The sequence below is a fragment of the Ornithorhynchus anatinus genome, chromosome X2 (genome assembly GCF_004115215.2).
Source record: "Ornithorhynchus anatinus isolate Pmale09 chromosome X2, mOrnAna1.pri.v4, whole genome shotgun sequence".
NCBI lineage: Eukaryota > Metazoa > Chordata > Mammalia > Monotremata > Ornithorhynchidae > Ornithorhynchus > Ornithorhynchus anatinus.
In genome coordinates this window covers 20,250,323-20,266,830 of record NC_041750.1, presented here as the reverse complement: position 1 = coordinate 20,266,830, position 16,508 = coordinate 20,250,323, and the positions used below count along the sequence as shown (strand labels likewise).

Genomic DNA, 16,508 nt, shown 5'->3' with positions numbered 1-16,508 from the left:
CTAAGAATACTTTCGACTGCTCCCAAGTTACTCACATTTCGGGTTTGGCCGGGTATTTAATCATCAAGCTGCTTTTTGTCGGGATCTGAGAAAAATCTCTGGGATCGCCCTTTCCCCTCCCCAGCATGACAGGATCGAGTGGCTGTAAACCGATCAGCCGGTTTGCATTAACCCACTTAGCAAGAAAGTGATCCGCCTGGGTGGGATGCAGAGAGATGCCAGTGCTAACTACAAATAGGGTGATTGATAGGAAGCAGAGCGGGGCAGGGCAGAGCGAGGCACGGGGATCGGTGTGGGGTTAGAAAAGTGAGATCTTTGGGCTACTAAACCTACTTCAGCTGTGGAGTGGAATCCCCGAATGCATGACTAAGTCATCCTGCATTGGGTTCCCATCAGAGCTGGAAAACTACTACGATCACATGGGCCTGGGAGTCAGAAAGACCTGGGTTCTACTCCTAGCTCCACCACTTGTCTGCTGTGTGACCTTGGGCAAGTCACTTAATATCTCTGGGCCCGTTATTTCATCTGTAAAATGGGGATTAAGAGTGTGAGCCCCATGTGGGAAAGGGACTGTGCCCAATTTGATTAACTTGTATCTACCCTACCACTTCGAACAGCACATAGTAATTACTTATCAAGTACCAATATTATTATTATTTTAATCAAAATAGTTGTTTGGTATTTGTTAAGCTCTTAACACTGTGCTAATTGCTGGGGTAAACAGAGGCTATTCAGAGCTGACACAGTCCCATCCCACAGTCTAGAGTACGGTTCCATTCGGGAGAAGACTCTCCTGACACAGGTGGAGAGCCAGTGGCTACTTGGGCTAATCGGAGGGCCTACTGCCCAGGGACCGGGAAGAGCGATGGGTCAAGGGCTCAGGCCAGAAAGAAAATGAGCACGACAGGGACAGTGGGGGTACCGCCATTACTTGGCCAGCTGGAGCAAGTGCTGTCTGTGCTGGTCACTGGGTGGATCCCAGAAACCCGCTTCAGCCCCCTGGACACTCTCAAGAATGCCACCAGCCAGAAAAATCCATCCTGCCTTTGGAAGCCAGAGCCTCAACAGGAGGTGAGAAAACATAACTGAACCCTGGCTCCATGGACATCTTGGGCCCTTCAAGGCCAAGCACTGGGGTAGACAGAGAATGTGCAGATTGAACAAAGAACCTGTTCAAACAGGACTCGCAGATTAAGTAGGAGAGAGAGGAGTTGTTTAATCCCCACTTTACAGGTGAGGAAACTGAGGCATAGAAAAGTTAAGTTACTTGCCCAAGGTCACACAGCAAGCAAGTGGCAGAGCAGGATTAGAACCCATGTCTTCTGACTCCCAGGCCTAGGCTCTTTCTTCTCAAGAGCTTAGTACAGTGCTCTGCACACAACAGCCACTCAATAAATACCATTGATTGATTGTCTGATGGGGTCAGTCTGGTTTCAACACCCAGGCTGGGTTGACGGTCTAGATGGTGGGGGTGAAGATGCCACAGGGTTCTGTGCATTCTCTCTCAAGATATCTAATTGACTCAGTTTCATTTGAGGCCAAGCATCCGCTCAGTCACTGCAGTCTTTACTAGCCCCAAACCAGTACTTATAATAATGTTGGGATTTGTTAAGCGCTTACTCTGTGCAGAGCACTGTTCTAAGCGCTGGGGGAGACACAGGGGAATCAGGTTGTCCCACGTGGGGCTCACAGTCTTCATCCCCATTTGACAGATGAGGGACTGAGGCCCAGAGAAGTGAAGTGACTCACCCACAGTCACACAGTTGATAAGTGGCAGAGCTGGGATTCAAACCCATGACCTCTGACTCCAAAGCCCGGGCTCTTTCCACTGAGCCATGCTGCTTCTCCGTTAAGCACCTATGTGCAGAGCACTGTTCTAAGCACCGGGGGAGACACAGGGTCATCAGGTGGTCCCACGTGGGGCTCACAGTTTTAATCCCCATTTTACAGATGAGGTAACTGAGGCACAGAGAAGTGAAGTGACTTGCCCACAGTCACACAACTGTCAAGTGGCAGAGCCAGGATTCGAACCCATGACCTCTGACTCCAAAGCCCGGGCTCTTTCCACTGAGCCATGTTGAAAGCAGCAGCCCAGAGTAGTCTAGGCAATCAATGGTGGAGGAAAAGCCAGACTCCAAAATGGTTCCTTTACAAATCATTCCCTATAGGTGCCTCATAAAAAAGGAGTCTACAGAACTGCATTTAGAGCTCAGAGGTTGGTAGGGTAAGGTGTGAGAAAATGAGGAGCAGGAAGGCCTGGATCTGGGCAGGTCAGTACGGAAAACCGAACTTTCCAAACGCTGGAAGGACTGCACAGTGTGGCATGGGCTAACACTAAGAAAATGTTGTCGAAACCAGTTCGTCTGGGCAGTGTCCAAGGCCATTGGAGACCTGAAGGGCAAGCCAATGGCCATCATTCACTTGGAACAGAAGCAACAGAGAGTGAAAGTTTATCCAGGAAGGCTCTCATCCAAGCCCTCTGTCCACTTCCCTTGTTATTTTCAAGCACAGTCCAGACCTAAAGTACAGATGTTGTAGCAGGGTTGGGAGGGGTCTCTTGGACTTTCCATTGTTGTCAGAGGGGGCCCTGCGGTCTCAAACCCAAGTGATGTTCCAAAAATAGCCCCATCTTTCACTGTCAGGCTCCACCCCGATGACAGCCTTTTTGATGAATTATGCTAACTTCTTTATGCAGATGTAGGAAATCTCTGGTGGGGTTTCTTCTAGCTTTTGTTGCTTTGCTCGAGGGCGAGTTACTCGCCGGGAGCATATTGTGAAAGGACGGGGGCAGCAGAGGCAAAATAATCTCAGTCTACATGGTCCAGAAGGTTTCCAAGAGGAGGAAGGCTGCTGGAAACCCACACCCCTGACTAAAACCTGACGAGTCGCTAAAAGCTCACCCAGCTCACGGGCACCTGGCTCCACAGAGCAATTTTTCTCTGCGGAAGAGCAGGCTCCCATTGGCCCCTGCTCCAGCCCAGGAAGGACTCAGCAATTTGACTACTGCATCAGTCTCCTCGCTGACTTCTCAGCCTACAATCTCTTCCCTCTTCAGTCCATACTTCATTCTGCCACTCAGATCACTGCATCAAGCAGAAACTCCTGACAATTGGCCTTAAGATGCTCAATCAGTTTTCTCCTCCCTTCTTACCCTTGCTCCTCTCCTACTACATCCCAGCCCTTATGTGATGCTCTTCTCAAGGCAACCTACCCTCTGCGCCTCACTCTCTTTTCTCACCACAGATCTCTTGCTCACATTCTCCCTTCTACTTAGAACTCCCTCCTCCAGGTCTGGCAAACTACAGCTCCCCCCATCTTCAAAGCCCTCCTGAAATCACATCTCCTGCAGGAGGCCTTCTCTGATTAACCTTTTATCTCCCCACCCTATGCTCCTCTCTATTGTCACATCAGCACTTCCACATCAATTAAGCACTTGGATATTTCCCAGTCCCTAATAGCAACTGCATTCATATCTTTAAACTCGGTTGCTTCACCCTACCAGTCTTCACCTATTTGTAAATATTTACAATAGAGGTCAACGATTAGACTGTAAGCCCGTCAATTAGACTGTAAGCCCATCAAACGGCAGGGACTGTCTCTATCTGTTGCCGACTTGTTCATTCCAAGCGCTTAGTACGGTGCTCTGCACATAGTAAGTGCTCAATAAATACTATTGAAAGATATATCATCAAATGCACTTAGGAATGCATCCTTATTCTCAGCTGCTTCTCCTAGCTGTAATTTATTTTAATGGCTGTCTCTAGACTTTCACCTCCTTGAAGGTAGGGGTCATGTCTACCAATTTTAGTGTATTGTACTCTCCTAAGCACTTAGTATACGGCTCTGCACACGGAAAATGTTCAAAATACTACTGACTGAATGGATGAAAAACTGAATATGAATAATAATAATAATGTTGGTATTTGTTAAGCGCTTACTACGTGCAGAGCACTGTTCTAAGTGCTGGGATAGATACAGGGGAATAAGGTTGTCCCATGTGAGGCTCACAGTCTTCATCCTCATTTTACAGACGAGGGAACTGAGGCACAGAGAAGTAAAGTGACTTGTCCACAGTCACACAGCTGACAAGGGGCAGAGTCGGCATTCGAACCCATGACCTCTGATTCCCAAGCCCAGGCTCTTTCCACTGAGCCACGCTGCTTCTCTATATACATATATATATATACACATACACACATATATATATGTATACACACACACAAAATGCTGAGGATATTTATCAATACATTCATAAGCACTATAGATGACTAATGGATTTCTAGGTCTTACAGTTCCGGCATTAGTGGGGGAAAGCTTGCATATGCAATTTTAGGAAGACTTTGAATGTAGGGAGAGCTGGGAGGTCTGTCAGATTTGGGGAGAGAAGGAGTTCCCACGGCTCAGGGAAGAGCGTGAGCAAGTGGCAGAGATGGGAGAGTCAAGAATGAGATGCAGTTCAAAGACTACATTGGAGGAATGACCAGAGTGAGTTGGCAGGGGGAGGGAGCGGGAGAAAAGAGCGGAAGCAAAGAGCGGAAAAAATGGTGGTATTTGTTAAGCGCTTACTATGTGCAGAGCACTGTTCTAAGCGCTGGGGGATTCAAGGTGATCAGGTTGTCCCACATGGGGCTCACAGTTTTAATCCCCATTTTACAGATGAGGTAACTGAGGCACAGAGAAGTTAAGTGAGCAGCGTGGCTCAGTGGAAAGAGCACGGGCTTTGGAATCAGAGGTCATGAGTTCGAATCCCGGCTCGGCCACTTGTCAGCTGTGTGACTTTGGGCAAGTCACTTAACTTCTCGGTGACTCAGTTACCTCATCTGTAAAATGGGGATTGAGATTGTGAGCCCCAAGTGGGACAACCTGATTCCCCTGTGTCTACCCCAGTGCTTAGAACAGTGCTCTGCACATAGTAAGCGCTTAACAAATACCAACATTATTAAGTGACTTGCCAAAGTCACACAGCTAGCAAGAGGCGGAGCTGGGATTAGAACCCACGACCTCTGATGCCCAAGCCCAGACTCTTTCCATTGAGCCACGCTGCTTCTCATAATAATGTTGGCATTTGTTAAGCGCTTACTATGTGCAGAGCACTATTCTAAGCGCTGGAGTAGATACAGGGTAATCAGGTTGTCCCACATGAGGCTCACAGTCTTGATCCCATTTTACAGATGAGGTAACTGAGGCACAGAAAAGTGAAGTGACTTGCCCACAGGCACACAGCTGACAAGTGGCAGAGCCGGGGTTCAAACTCATAACCTCTGACTCCCAAGCCCGTGCTCTTTCCACTGAGCCACGTGGGAAAGATAAGGAGGGGCAAGTTGGTGCAGAACCTGGAAGCTGGGCTGGGAGTTTTTGATGGATGTGGAGAGTTACAGGAAGCCAGCGGAGGATTCTGAGGAGAGGAGAGCTGTGGGCCGAGCAATGCTGTGGGAAGGCGGTCCGTGCAGCAGCAGCAGCTTGAAGAGGCTAGAGGCAGGGAGACTGGTGAGGAGGCTGACACAATAGTCTAGTCATAGTATGATCAGAAACCGTCCCACGGTGGCAGCAGTTTGTGAGGTGAAGAGGAGGTATTCGTACATTTATTCGATCATATTTAATGAGCACTTACCTTGTGTGGAGCAATCTACTAAGTTCTTGAGAAAGTACAACACAACAATAAGGAATGACAGCAGATCTGAGAGATGTTGTACAGGGAGAACTGGCAGGATTTGGCAGCAGAGAAAATGAAACTGGCCAGCTCGGGGCTCCCAACTGCCAGTGGTGTTCCCTTCCATGGACTTAGGAGCCACTGGGGAGGTGGGGGAAGAGAGGAGGAGATAGGAAGCCAGGTTGCTCCTCGCCTCAGCCCAGACTGGGGCCAATCAGGACTCACCTGTGGCGCCGGAGGCCCGGGAAACATCCTGGGTCTGGGAGGAGCGGTTGCGACTCTGCTGGCGGCGCCGACCGGAGACGGCCCTAGGGCTGCGCACGTGGACTTGGCTCACCTTGAAGAAGGCCACCATGAAGGGCTGCTTGTCATAAGGGCCGTCTCGGCTCACTAGACCCGCCGCCCGTGGGCTAATATTGAGACCTTCGAAGCAAGCCAAAGAGAGAGTTCTTGAGAGGCCAGCACTCCTCTCATCCCCCGCTCAACCCCAATCCCTTTCTGCCCCCCAGGGGATGGCCAGGGAATAAAGGAATAGATGACGATATCGGAAGGCCCAAGCCAGAAGCTGGGTAACAGCAGTGGAGTGGGAAACCAGAAAATGATCGTTATTATTATTTTTTATTATCATTGCAGTCTCCATGTGCCACACACTGTCTAAGCAGTGGGGGCGATACAAGATAATCAAGTCAGATACACAAGGCTTGCAATTGAGGGAAAAGGAAGAAACAGAACCTCCATTTCTACAGAAGAAGAAATCGAGGCACAGAAATATTATGTGACTTGCCCAAGGTCACACAGAGTAGGCTGGCAAGTGGCAGCGCCGGCATTAGAACCCAGGTCTCCTGACTCCCGAGCCCATGCTTTTTCCACTGAACCCCATGGCTTCATCATTACATTAACAGTGGCCAGCAACAGCAATCTAAGGGACCAAATACCCCTTTACTGATCTAGAGAGGCAGCATGGCGTAGTAGATAGAGCACAGGTCAGGGAGTCAGAAGGTCATGGGTGCTCTTCTTGGCTCTGCCACATGTCTGTTGTGTGACCCTAGCAAGTCACTTCACTTCTCCGTGTCTCAGGTACCTCATCTATAAAATGGGGATTGAGACCGTGAGCTCCACGTGGGACAGGGACTTGCATCCAACCCGATTTGCCTGTATCCATCCCAGAGCTTAGTATAGTACTTGGCACATAGTAAGTGCTTAACCAATACCATCATTATTATTATTATTATTATTATTATTATTAGGTGTGAGCCCGTTGTTGGGCAGGGATTGTCTCTATCTGTTGCCAAACTGTATATTCCAAGCGCTTAGTACAGTGTTCTGCACACAGTAAGCGCTCAATAAATATGATTGAATGAATTAATTAGGTGTACAGTAGATTCCGCAATACATCATTACATTACGTGGCAAATCATTTTACAGAAATCTGCAGAATCTAGGGTTAGTCCTAGGGGCTGGGGCAGGGAGCGAAGAAGGTTGAGGGGCTAGACACAATGCCAGACAGAAAGGCCCCCAGTACCTTATCAGCCTGGGCAGGGAGCAGGCCAGCTGAGAACCAGACAAACAGCCACCAGAATTCCATCTAACATGCTTTGTCTCTTTGCCAAAATGGGCTTAGGCACCATTTTTAAAAAATGGGAAAATAATTTTACTGGGTGTCTCAAACTTCAAGCTGTAAGACACCTTTCCATGCTAGAGGATCAGACCTCTGCCCATGATGTCCCATTCTAAATAATAATTAATAATAGTTACAGTACTTGTCAAGTGCTTACTATGTGTCAAGCACTGTTTTAAGTGCCGGGTAGATACAAGGCAATCAGGTTGGACACAGTCCCTGACCCACAGGGGGCTCAGTCTTAATCCCCATTTTACAGATGAGGTAGCTGAGGCCTAGAAAAGTCACACAGCAGGCAACTGGCGGAGCCAGCAATAGAACCCAGGTCCTTCTGACTCCCAGGCCTGTGTCCAATCCACTAGGTCATTCTGCTTCTCTATGCTAAAATGCTAAAAGGTAGCCCATTGCACATGCAGGGCCAGCAAAGAGGGGAGCCATAAAATCACACCACTCCAAGACTCAGCTGGGAACCACCACAAAAATCCATTTGCCGCCCGCTCAGCAGGTGGGTCCCCCGACATACCATCGCTAGTCACCACGCTCAACTGGAGTCCCAGGTTATGCCGCGGGGTCATCACCCACAGGTTACTGGTGGCGGTGATGTCAAACTCCAGCCAGCCCTCCTCTGGGGCCCAAACCGCTCTGGTGTCCAGCAAAAACAGATCAGAATCTCTGAAAGAAAGAATGAAGCAAAGTGAACACTGGGCCGGAGCTTCATGCCAGGATGTGCCACCTCAATGTCTCTCCCTAGCCATCTCTTTTTCATCTCTCCCTGGCTGTCAACCGCACGCTCTCCCTAGTGCCTGGAACTCCCTCCTCCTGCACATCCGGCAGACCACTGCTCTCCCCATATTTAAAGCCCCTCTCAAATCACATCTCTTCCAGGAGATCTTCCATAACTAATCTATCATCACACCGCTTCTTTTCCTCTCTTCCTGGCACTTCAGCATCAGCTAACCACTTGGGTACTCACTCTCCCTATTTTTTTTTAATGCTAAGTGCTTACTATGTGCCAAACTTAACTTCTCTGTGCCTCAGTTACCTCATCTGTAAAATGGGGATTAAGCTAAGCCTTATGTGGGACATGGACTGTCTCCAACCTGATCTAATCCTCCTTGACCTCTCAGCTGCCTTTGACACTGTCAACCATCCCCTTCTCCTCCACACCTTATCTCACCTTAGCTTCAAGGACTCCGTCCTCTCCTGGTTCTCCTCTTATCTCTCAGGCCGGTCATTCTCGGTCTCCTTCGCAGGCTCCTCCTCCCCCTCCCATCCTCTAACTGTTGGAGTTCCTTAAGGGTCAGTTCTTGGCCCTCTTCTGTTCTCCATTTACACTCACTCCCTTGGTGAACTCATCCGCTCTCACGGCTTCAACTACCATCTCTATGCAAATGACACACAGATCTACATCTCTGCCCCTGTCCTCTTCCCCTCCCTGCAGGTTCCTATCTCCTCCTGCCTCCAGGCCATCTCCACCTGGATGTCTGCCCGCCACCTAAAACTCAACATGACCAAAACTGAGCTCCTCATCTTTCCTCCCAAGCCCGGTCCTCTCCCTGACTTCCCTATCACCGTGGATGGCACGACCATCCTTCCCATCTCTCAGGCCCGCAACTTCGGTGTCATCTTTGACTCGGCTCTCTCGTTCACCCCACGCATCCGATCCGTTACCGAGACCTGCTGGTCTCACCTTTATAATATCGCCAAGATCTGCCCTTTCCTCTCCACCAAAACGGCTACCTTACTGCTACGGGCTCTCGTAATATCCCGGCTAGACTACTGTGTCAGCCTTCTCTCTGATCTCCCTTCCTCCTCTCTCGCCCCGCTCCAGTCTATTCTTCACTCTGCTGCCCGGCTCATCTTCCTGCAGAAATGCTCTGGGCATGTCACTCCCCTTCTTAAAAACCTCCAGTGGTTGCCTATCAACCTCAGCTCCAAACAAAAACTCCTCACTCTAGGCTTCAAGGCTCTCCATCACCTTGCCCCTTCCTATCTCTCCTCCCTTCTCTCTTTCTACCGCCCACCCCGCACGCTCCGTTTCTCTGCCACCCACCTCCTCACCATCCCTCGGTCTCGTCTATCCCGCCGTCGACACCTGGGCCGCGTCCTCCCGCGGTCCTGGAAAGCCCTGCCTCCTCACCTCCGCCAAACTAATTCTCTTCCCCTCTTCAAAACCCTACTTAAAGCTCACCTCCTCCAAGAGGCCTTCCCAGCCTGAGCTCCCCTTTTCCCTCTGCTCCCTCTACCCCCCTTCACCTCTCCACAGCTAAACCCTCTTCTCCCCCCTTTCCCTCTGCTCCTCCCCTCTCCCGTCCCATCCCCTCAGCACTGTACTCGTCCGTTCAACTGTATATATCTTCATCACCCTATTTATTTTGTTTAATGAGATGTACATCACCCTGATTCTATTTATTTGCCATTGTTTTAATGAGATGTTCTTCCCCTTGCCTCTATGTATTGCTATTGTTCTTGTCTGTCTGTCTCCCCGCATTAGACTGTAAGCCCGTCAAAGAGCAGGGACCATCTCTGTTACCAAATTGTACATTCCAAGCGCTTAGTACAATGCTCTGCACATGGTAAGCGCTCAATAAATACTACTGAATGAATGAATGAACTTGTATCAACCTCAGAGCTTAATACAATGCCTGGCACTAACAACAACAAAAAAGCAGAAATGTGAATGAGAGACTATATTATTTTGCTATTTACAACATTTTTTTTTTGCTGAGCTTCAACACTGATCACATTCATCTGCTTGTCTGTCATATTTCACCAACTCAGTGCTGTGGAGAAGGCTTTGCTCAGCATAATCTCGGAGCTGTAAATCTACATTTAAACTCAATCCATTTTAACTTCTAATGAACATCCTTAATCATGTGCCCAACATAAGAATATTACAAGGTCAGACCAATGGTTCATCCAGTAGAGTGCTCTGATTTCAGCAATGATATCAAAGGACATAACAGAAAAATCTGATGGCTTTTGCCCTCAACCTTCGATCTCAGAGTTAAGAATATGGTCTCTGACAGCCCCAACGTTCCCGCTAGTATTCCATTTTGGAGCTCTTACACATCAATTTGTTCAGCTCCTCATGACAACTGACACTTTCAGCCTGCACAACTTCCTGTGGAAATGAATTCCATATGCTTTACCACCTGCCCAGGGAAAAGGGTTTCCTTTTGTTTATCTTGAACCTTTCACCCTGGTGCCCCCTGGTGTTGATGCTGTGGGATTTGGTGAAAAATTCCTAGTACACCTTGTCTTCATCTACCAGGGCTCCAAAAACTTCAGTTCTCTCCCATTCCGTCTTCGTCTTTTCTACCTTTCCTAGAATGGTACCAGCTCTTTTTCGATGGGAGGTTCTCTCGTTCGTTCCCTCCCCCTTGCCCCACCACCCCATCCCTTGTTGTTTTAATGGAATTTGCTAAGTGCTTACTATGTGTCAAGTACCATCCTAATAATAATAATAATGTTGGGATTTGTTAAGCGCTTACTATGTGCAGAGCACTGTTCTAAGCGCTGGGGGAGATACAGGGTAATCAGGTTGTCCCACGTGAGGCTCACAGTTAATCCCCATTTTACAGATGAGGTAACTGAGGCACAGAGAAGTTAAGTGACTTGCCCAGAGTCATACAGCTGACAAGTGGCAGAGATGGGAATCGAACCCATGACCTCTGACTTCGAAGCCCAGGCACTGAGACATGCTGCTTCCCAAGCAAGTCCTAAACACTGGGAGACACAAGCTAATCAGGTCAGATACAATCTGTCCCACATATGGCTCATAGTCTAAGTAAGAGAGAGAATTGGTATTATAGCCTCAATTTACAGGTGAGGTAACTGAGGCACAAGAGAAGTGAAGTGACTTATCAAGGTCACGCAGCAGGCAAGATAAGGAACTGGGATTAGAAACTGTATTGTTTCCAGTTCTGTTATGTCCTGCTTAAATTGCAGGACCACAAGTGTATGCATAATTCCAGATGTGGGGATAACATGGGGTGACACAATGGCAAAACTCAAATTTGTGTTTTTCCTTCCACCCCACTCCTGATGAGGCCAAGAATGCATTGGCGTTTTTAGCTGATGCTACCCACTAGACTGATAATTTGAGTGTGTTTCAAAAATTAGGCCTTTAGAGATTTCTCAGACTCTCTATGGATACTGTGACTTGGCACTTATTATCAATATTATTATTATTATATTATTAATATAGTACATGAAGAACATTTGTTAGCTATGTTCCAAACACTGTACTAAGCAATGGTCATAGATGCAAAACAATCATATCAGGCGCCAGCCCTGTTCCACATAGGACTCACAGTTTAAGAGAAGGAGAACTGGTATTGAATCCCGTTTTGATAGATGAGGAGACTGAGGCACAAAGAAGTAAAGTGATTCAGTCAAGGTTAAACATCAGCCAAATGCCGGGGCCGAGATTCAAAGCTAGGTCTCCTGACTTCCAGTCCTGTGTTCTTCCCACCAGGCAATACTGTTTCTCCAGTCTCAGACATTTATGACAGTAATATGGGCTAGGCATTAAATCCTCAGGCTCAGAGAAAACAGTGTTTTTTCCATCTCTTTCTCACTCTGTTTTTGTTAAAATTTTGCCAATTTGGGAGGCTCCTGGTTTGCCTCAAGTCCTTTAGGGGAAAACAGCCCCCCCAAAAAGGTCCCTTCCTGCTCAGTCTGCAGGTCAGATCTAGTTGGACACACCATCCGTCATCTCGTTCAAATTCACAACAGCAGTTTACTCAGCTGCTTAACCAATCTGAGCCGCATGGCACCCTGGTAGGCCATCTTTAAAGATCTCCTGGTCACTGGCGGGTCACCTCCCCCACAATTTCCCCCTTCTTTCCCTTGCTCCCCACCAACCACAGAGACCATCCTTCCATTCCCTCAGGGGACTTCTCTATTGTACAGTGGGATGGAGCCTCCACACAAACAGCAAGAGGGAAGTTCCAAGTCAATGCTTTCAAGTTAAGATGCAGAAGAGACATCAATTCAGAAGATCACCCCAAAAGCAACTCACCTGCTCCAGCAAGCTATCCTCTAACTGTAGGAGTTCCTCAAGGGTCAGTTCTTGGCCCTCTTCTGTTCTCCATCTACACTCACTCCCTTGGTGAACTCATTCGCTCTCACGGCTTCAACTATCATCTCTATGCAGATGACACACAAATCTACATCTCTGCCCCTGTCCTCTCCCCCTCCCTTCAGGCTCTTATCTGCTCCTGCCTCCGGGACATCTCTACCTGGATGTCTGCCCGCCACCTAAAACTCAACATGTCCAAAACTGAGCTCCTTATCTTCCCTCCCAAGCCCTGTCCTCTTCCTGACTTCCCTATCACTGTGGATGGTACAACCATCCTTCCCATCTCTCAAGCCCGCAACCTTGGTGTCATCCTTGACTCTGCTCTCTCATTCACCCCACACATCCGATCCGTCACCGAGACCTGCTGGTCTCACCTTTATAACATTGCCAAGATCTGCCCTTTCCTCTCCATCCAAACGGCTCTGGATTATTGTGTCAGCCTTTGCTCTGATCTCCCTTCCTCCTGTCTCTCCCTGCTCCAGTCTACTCTGCATCATGCTGCCCGGCTCATCTTCCTGCAGAAACGCTCTGGGCATTCACTCCCCTTCTTAAAAACCTCCAGTGGTTGCCTATTAACCTCCGCATGAAACAAAAACTTCTCACTCTAGGCTTCAAGGCTCTCCATCACCTTGCCCCCTCCTACCTCTCCTCCCTTCTCTCTTTCTACTGCCCACCCCATAGGCTTCACTCCTCTGCCGGCCACCTTCTCACCATCCCCCATTCTCCCCTATCCCGCCGTTGACCCCTGGCCCACGTCCTCCTGCTGTGGGAATGCCCTCCCTCCTCACCTCTGCCAAACTCTCTTCCCCTCTTCAAAGCCCTACTGAGAGCTCACCTCCTCCAAGAGGCCTTCCCAGACTGAGCTTCCCCTTTTCCCTCTGCTCCCTCTGCTGCCTCTCTGCCCCCCCTTCAACTCCCCTCAGCTAAGCCCCCTTTTCCCCCGCTTTCCCTCTGCTCCTCCCCCCTTCCTCCCCTCCCCTCAGGACTGTGCTTGTCTGCTCGTTTGTATATATTTTTATTACCCTACTTATTTTGTTAATGAGATGTACATCCCCTTGATTATATTTATTGCTATTGTTTTTGTCTGTCTGTCTGTCTTCCTGATTAGACTGTAAGCCCGTCAATGGGCAGGGATTGTCTCTATCTGTTGCCGAATTGTACATTCCAAGCACTTAGTATAGTGCTCTGCACATAGTAAGCGTTCAATAAATACTACTGAATGAATGATGCTGTAGAAGCTTCAGTGACAAGGGTGTGAATCAAATAAACTACAAATTGCTAAGCTTCTTAAGGTGATTTTCTTTGATGACCAACCATCAATTAAAAGCATCGATCTAAAGGCCACTTCTTCTAATTGGTTCCCACAGACAGGATCTGACTGTTGGACAAATCTGCCAATCTGCTTGTTGAGCCAACACTTCCTGCCGTGACACAGTCAGTAATGGGAGTGGAAAAGAAGATGGTGGCAACAGCATTACCATTTCTGCCAGGAGTTTTATGTTTAATTGCCTTTGCAATTCTTTGGTTTTGGCCTGTGTGTTGCTCATATTAAAACCCTTATTTTTTAAGGCCAGTTGATTTTCAGGCAGTAGTGGGCTTATAGTTGGGGGAACAGAGACCCAGAGAGACAGAGGTAACATTTCTAAAAATCAAAATCTGAACCTTTTCCCATCCCCAGCACTTTTTTAAAAAGCTTTTGTTAAGCACTTACTATGTGCCAGGCCCTGTACTAAGCACTGGGGTAGATAATAGCTAATTAGGTTGGACACAGTCCCTGTCCCACATGGGGCTCCCCCTCCCAACCCCCATTTTACAGACGAGGTGGCCAAGGCAAGGAGAAGTAAAGTGACTTGTCCATGGTCACCCAGAAAGCAGGTGGCGGAGCCAGGATTTGAACCCAGGTCCTTCTGACTTCCAGACCTGTGCTCTACCCACTAGGTCTTGCTGCTCCTTGGCTCTTCAGGAAGGGTGGCTGCTGGGAGAGAAGGCCTGGCTGGCAGTGCTCGATAAATACAACTGACAAACTGGTTGGCTGAAAGGGAGGTGAGTAGAAGTCCAACCCTGACTCTTCCCTCATCCCCCTTTGCTAGCACCACAACCACAAAATTTAAAAGGCTTGGACGACAGTTGAGTCAGCAAGGTTCTACAGCACCTTGTTTGACTATCTTGGAGGAATTTGCCAAAGAGCAGGATTGCTGCCCATATAGACGCACTTCCTGGGACTAAGTGAGAGGAAGAAAAGGTATTTCATCCCCATATTTCAGGGGAGGCGACTAAGGTACAGAGAAATGAAGTGATTTATCCAAAGTCGTACAGAACACAAGCGGCAGAGTCAGGATTAGAACCCAAGACCCGACTCCCAGGTCCATGCTCTTTCCACTAGGCCATGCTACTTCCATAATGGCTTAATCTGTACACTCCCAACTCCTCAGGGCAATGTACCTTCCCCAAATCTCCTCTGTAGAACTGACACACCTGTGCTTTTAGAAAAAAGAAGGAAGTGTATTTCTATAGATGTTTTCAGGAAGCAAAGTTCTGGACTGGAGATATCCAGTCCCAAAGAGTGGATTCAGAAAGGCCTAGAGCGAATGAGAGATGACGGAAATTGCTACGTGCTAAGGCTAGACAGAGAATGCCTGCGGACAGACCCTCCCTCCCGCAAGCCCCCCCAGCCCCCAGCAACCAAGTAGGGGATATTCAGAGAAAAACAGCAGGAAAGTTACACAAGGTTAGGGGTTAGGAGTCATGAAGAGGACATATGCAAAACGTTAAAGGAGAAGAAACAGGGGACCACTGGAAAAGATGAAGCCCTCGGGGTTTGAGGTTGAGCCTTGCCTGTCTCTGAGGGTGGGCGGCAGCAGCTGAGGAGCACAGCCAGCCTGGTCCTGGGAAGGGCCTTGGGCCAACACAGCAGCACAGCAGGTTGTTGCAATGCTGGGATGTCACATGCTTGCAACCTTGCTGCTGTTACATTGGAGACCCCTCCAGCCATCCACTGACTGATTGATCGGATCTCTGGAGTCGGCAGCTAGGGAAGGGGTTCAACACTCGGGGAACCTCAATCCAGGGGAGAATAATCTCCACTATTTTTTCTTTCACCAATACTTGCTCTTCATCCATTACAGCCCAGTCTTCACACTTCATTTTTCTAATGCCACCCCCTCACTGTATCTCACTCTCATCTCTCTCACTATCAACCCTTTGCTTGCCCTCCCTCCTGCCTAGATCTCCCTCCCTTTTCTATCCAACCGATCAGTGCTCTCCCTACCTTCAAAACCTTATTAAAACCACACCTCTAAACTTTCTTCTCCCTGCCGTATTCTCCCTCTCTTCTGTATTGCCTATGCACTTGGGTCTCTGCTCCCTAAGCACTCCACTCCATTCCCAATCCCTTAACATTCATGAAAAGAAACTCTGTTGCTTCACCTAACTGTAATTTTCGTGTCTGTCTCCCTGGCTAGACTTGAGGTTCTTGAAGGTAGGGATCGTATCTACCAACTCTATCGCACTGAACTCTCCCAAGGGCTTAAAACCATGCTTCACACACAGTAAGTGCTCAATAAACCCCATTGATTGATTGACAGTCTGTGAAAGAGGGCAGCAGCAAGGAACCAGAAGGAGCCACTAGGTGCTCCACGGCTGGGGTTTCTGCTACTGACAACTGCTGACTGGCTGACTGGCTGCTCTTTTTTCTGGAGGAAGAGCTTCAGGTCTAACAATTGAAGCATTAGGGTTGGAGAAATATCAATATGAAGGCAGAGAGCCCATCAAAGCAGCACGAATCTCTCATCGGCATGAGATGTGACTGGCCAGGCGTAAGACTCTGGGACTGAGCCTTGGGAGGACACCCGGGAGCGTCCCAGGGAAGTGCAGTGAGCCAGGTGGGCCGATGAGGGAGAATGGGTCCCCAGCCCCGAAGCTATTCACTTTTCTCTATTCCCCAAGCCCTGTCTGAATTGACAGAAGGGACCTGGGTTCGGTTGTTCAAATCCAAGAAGAAATGAAGACATCAGAAGAGAAGGGGAAGGGTCATCGGAATGAAAGCCAATTAAGAGGGGTTAAAACACAGGGATTTCCCATTTTGTGTTCCCTTTTTTGGGTGTTTATTACAGCGCTGGAGGAATGGGCAGTATTCCAGAGCTTAAACAGCAGAA

General features: G+C 48.5%; 1 protein-coding gene across 1 annotated transcript in view; it reads right to left on the bottom strand.

Moving 5' to 3' along the window:
* The window catches only part of BMP6 (bone morphogenetic protein 6), a 122,990-nt gene that overhangs the window by 6,523 nt on the left and 99,959 nt on the right, over positions 1-16,508 (bottom strand). The window contains exons 3-4 of the mRNA XM_029053057.2: positions 7,792-7,940; positions 5,876-6,073 (exon numbers count right to left, since the gene is read on the bottom strand). Coding sequence (XP_028908890.1) covers positions 5,876-6,073; positions 7,792-7,940 — 347 coding nt within the window. The remainder of the gene's footprint in view (positions 1-5,875; positions 6,074-7,791; positions 7,941-16,508) is intronic.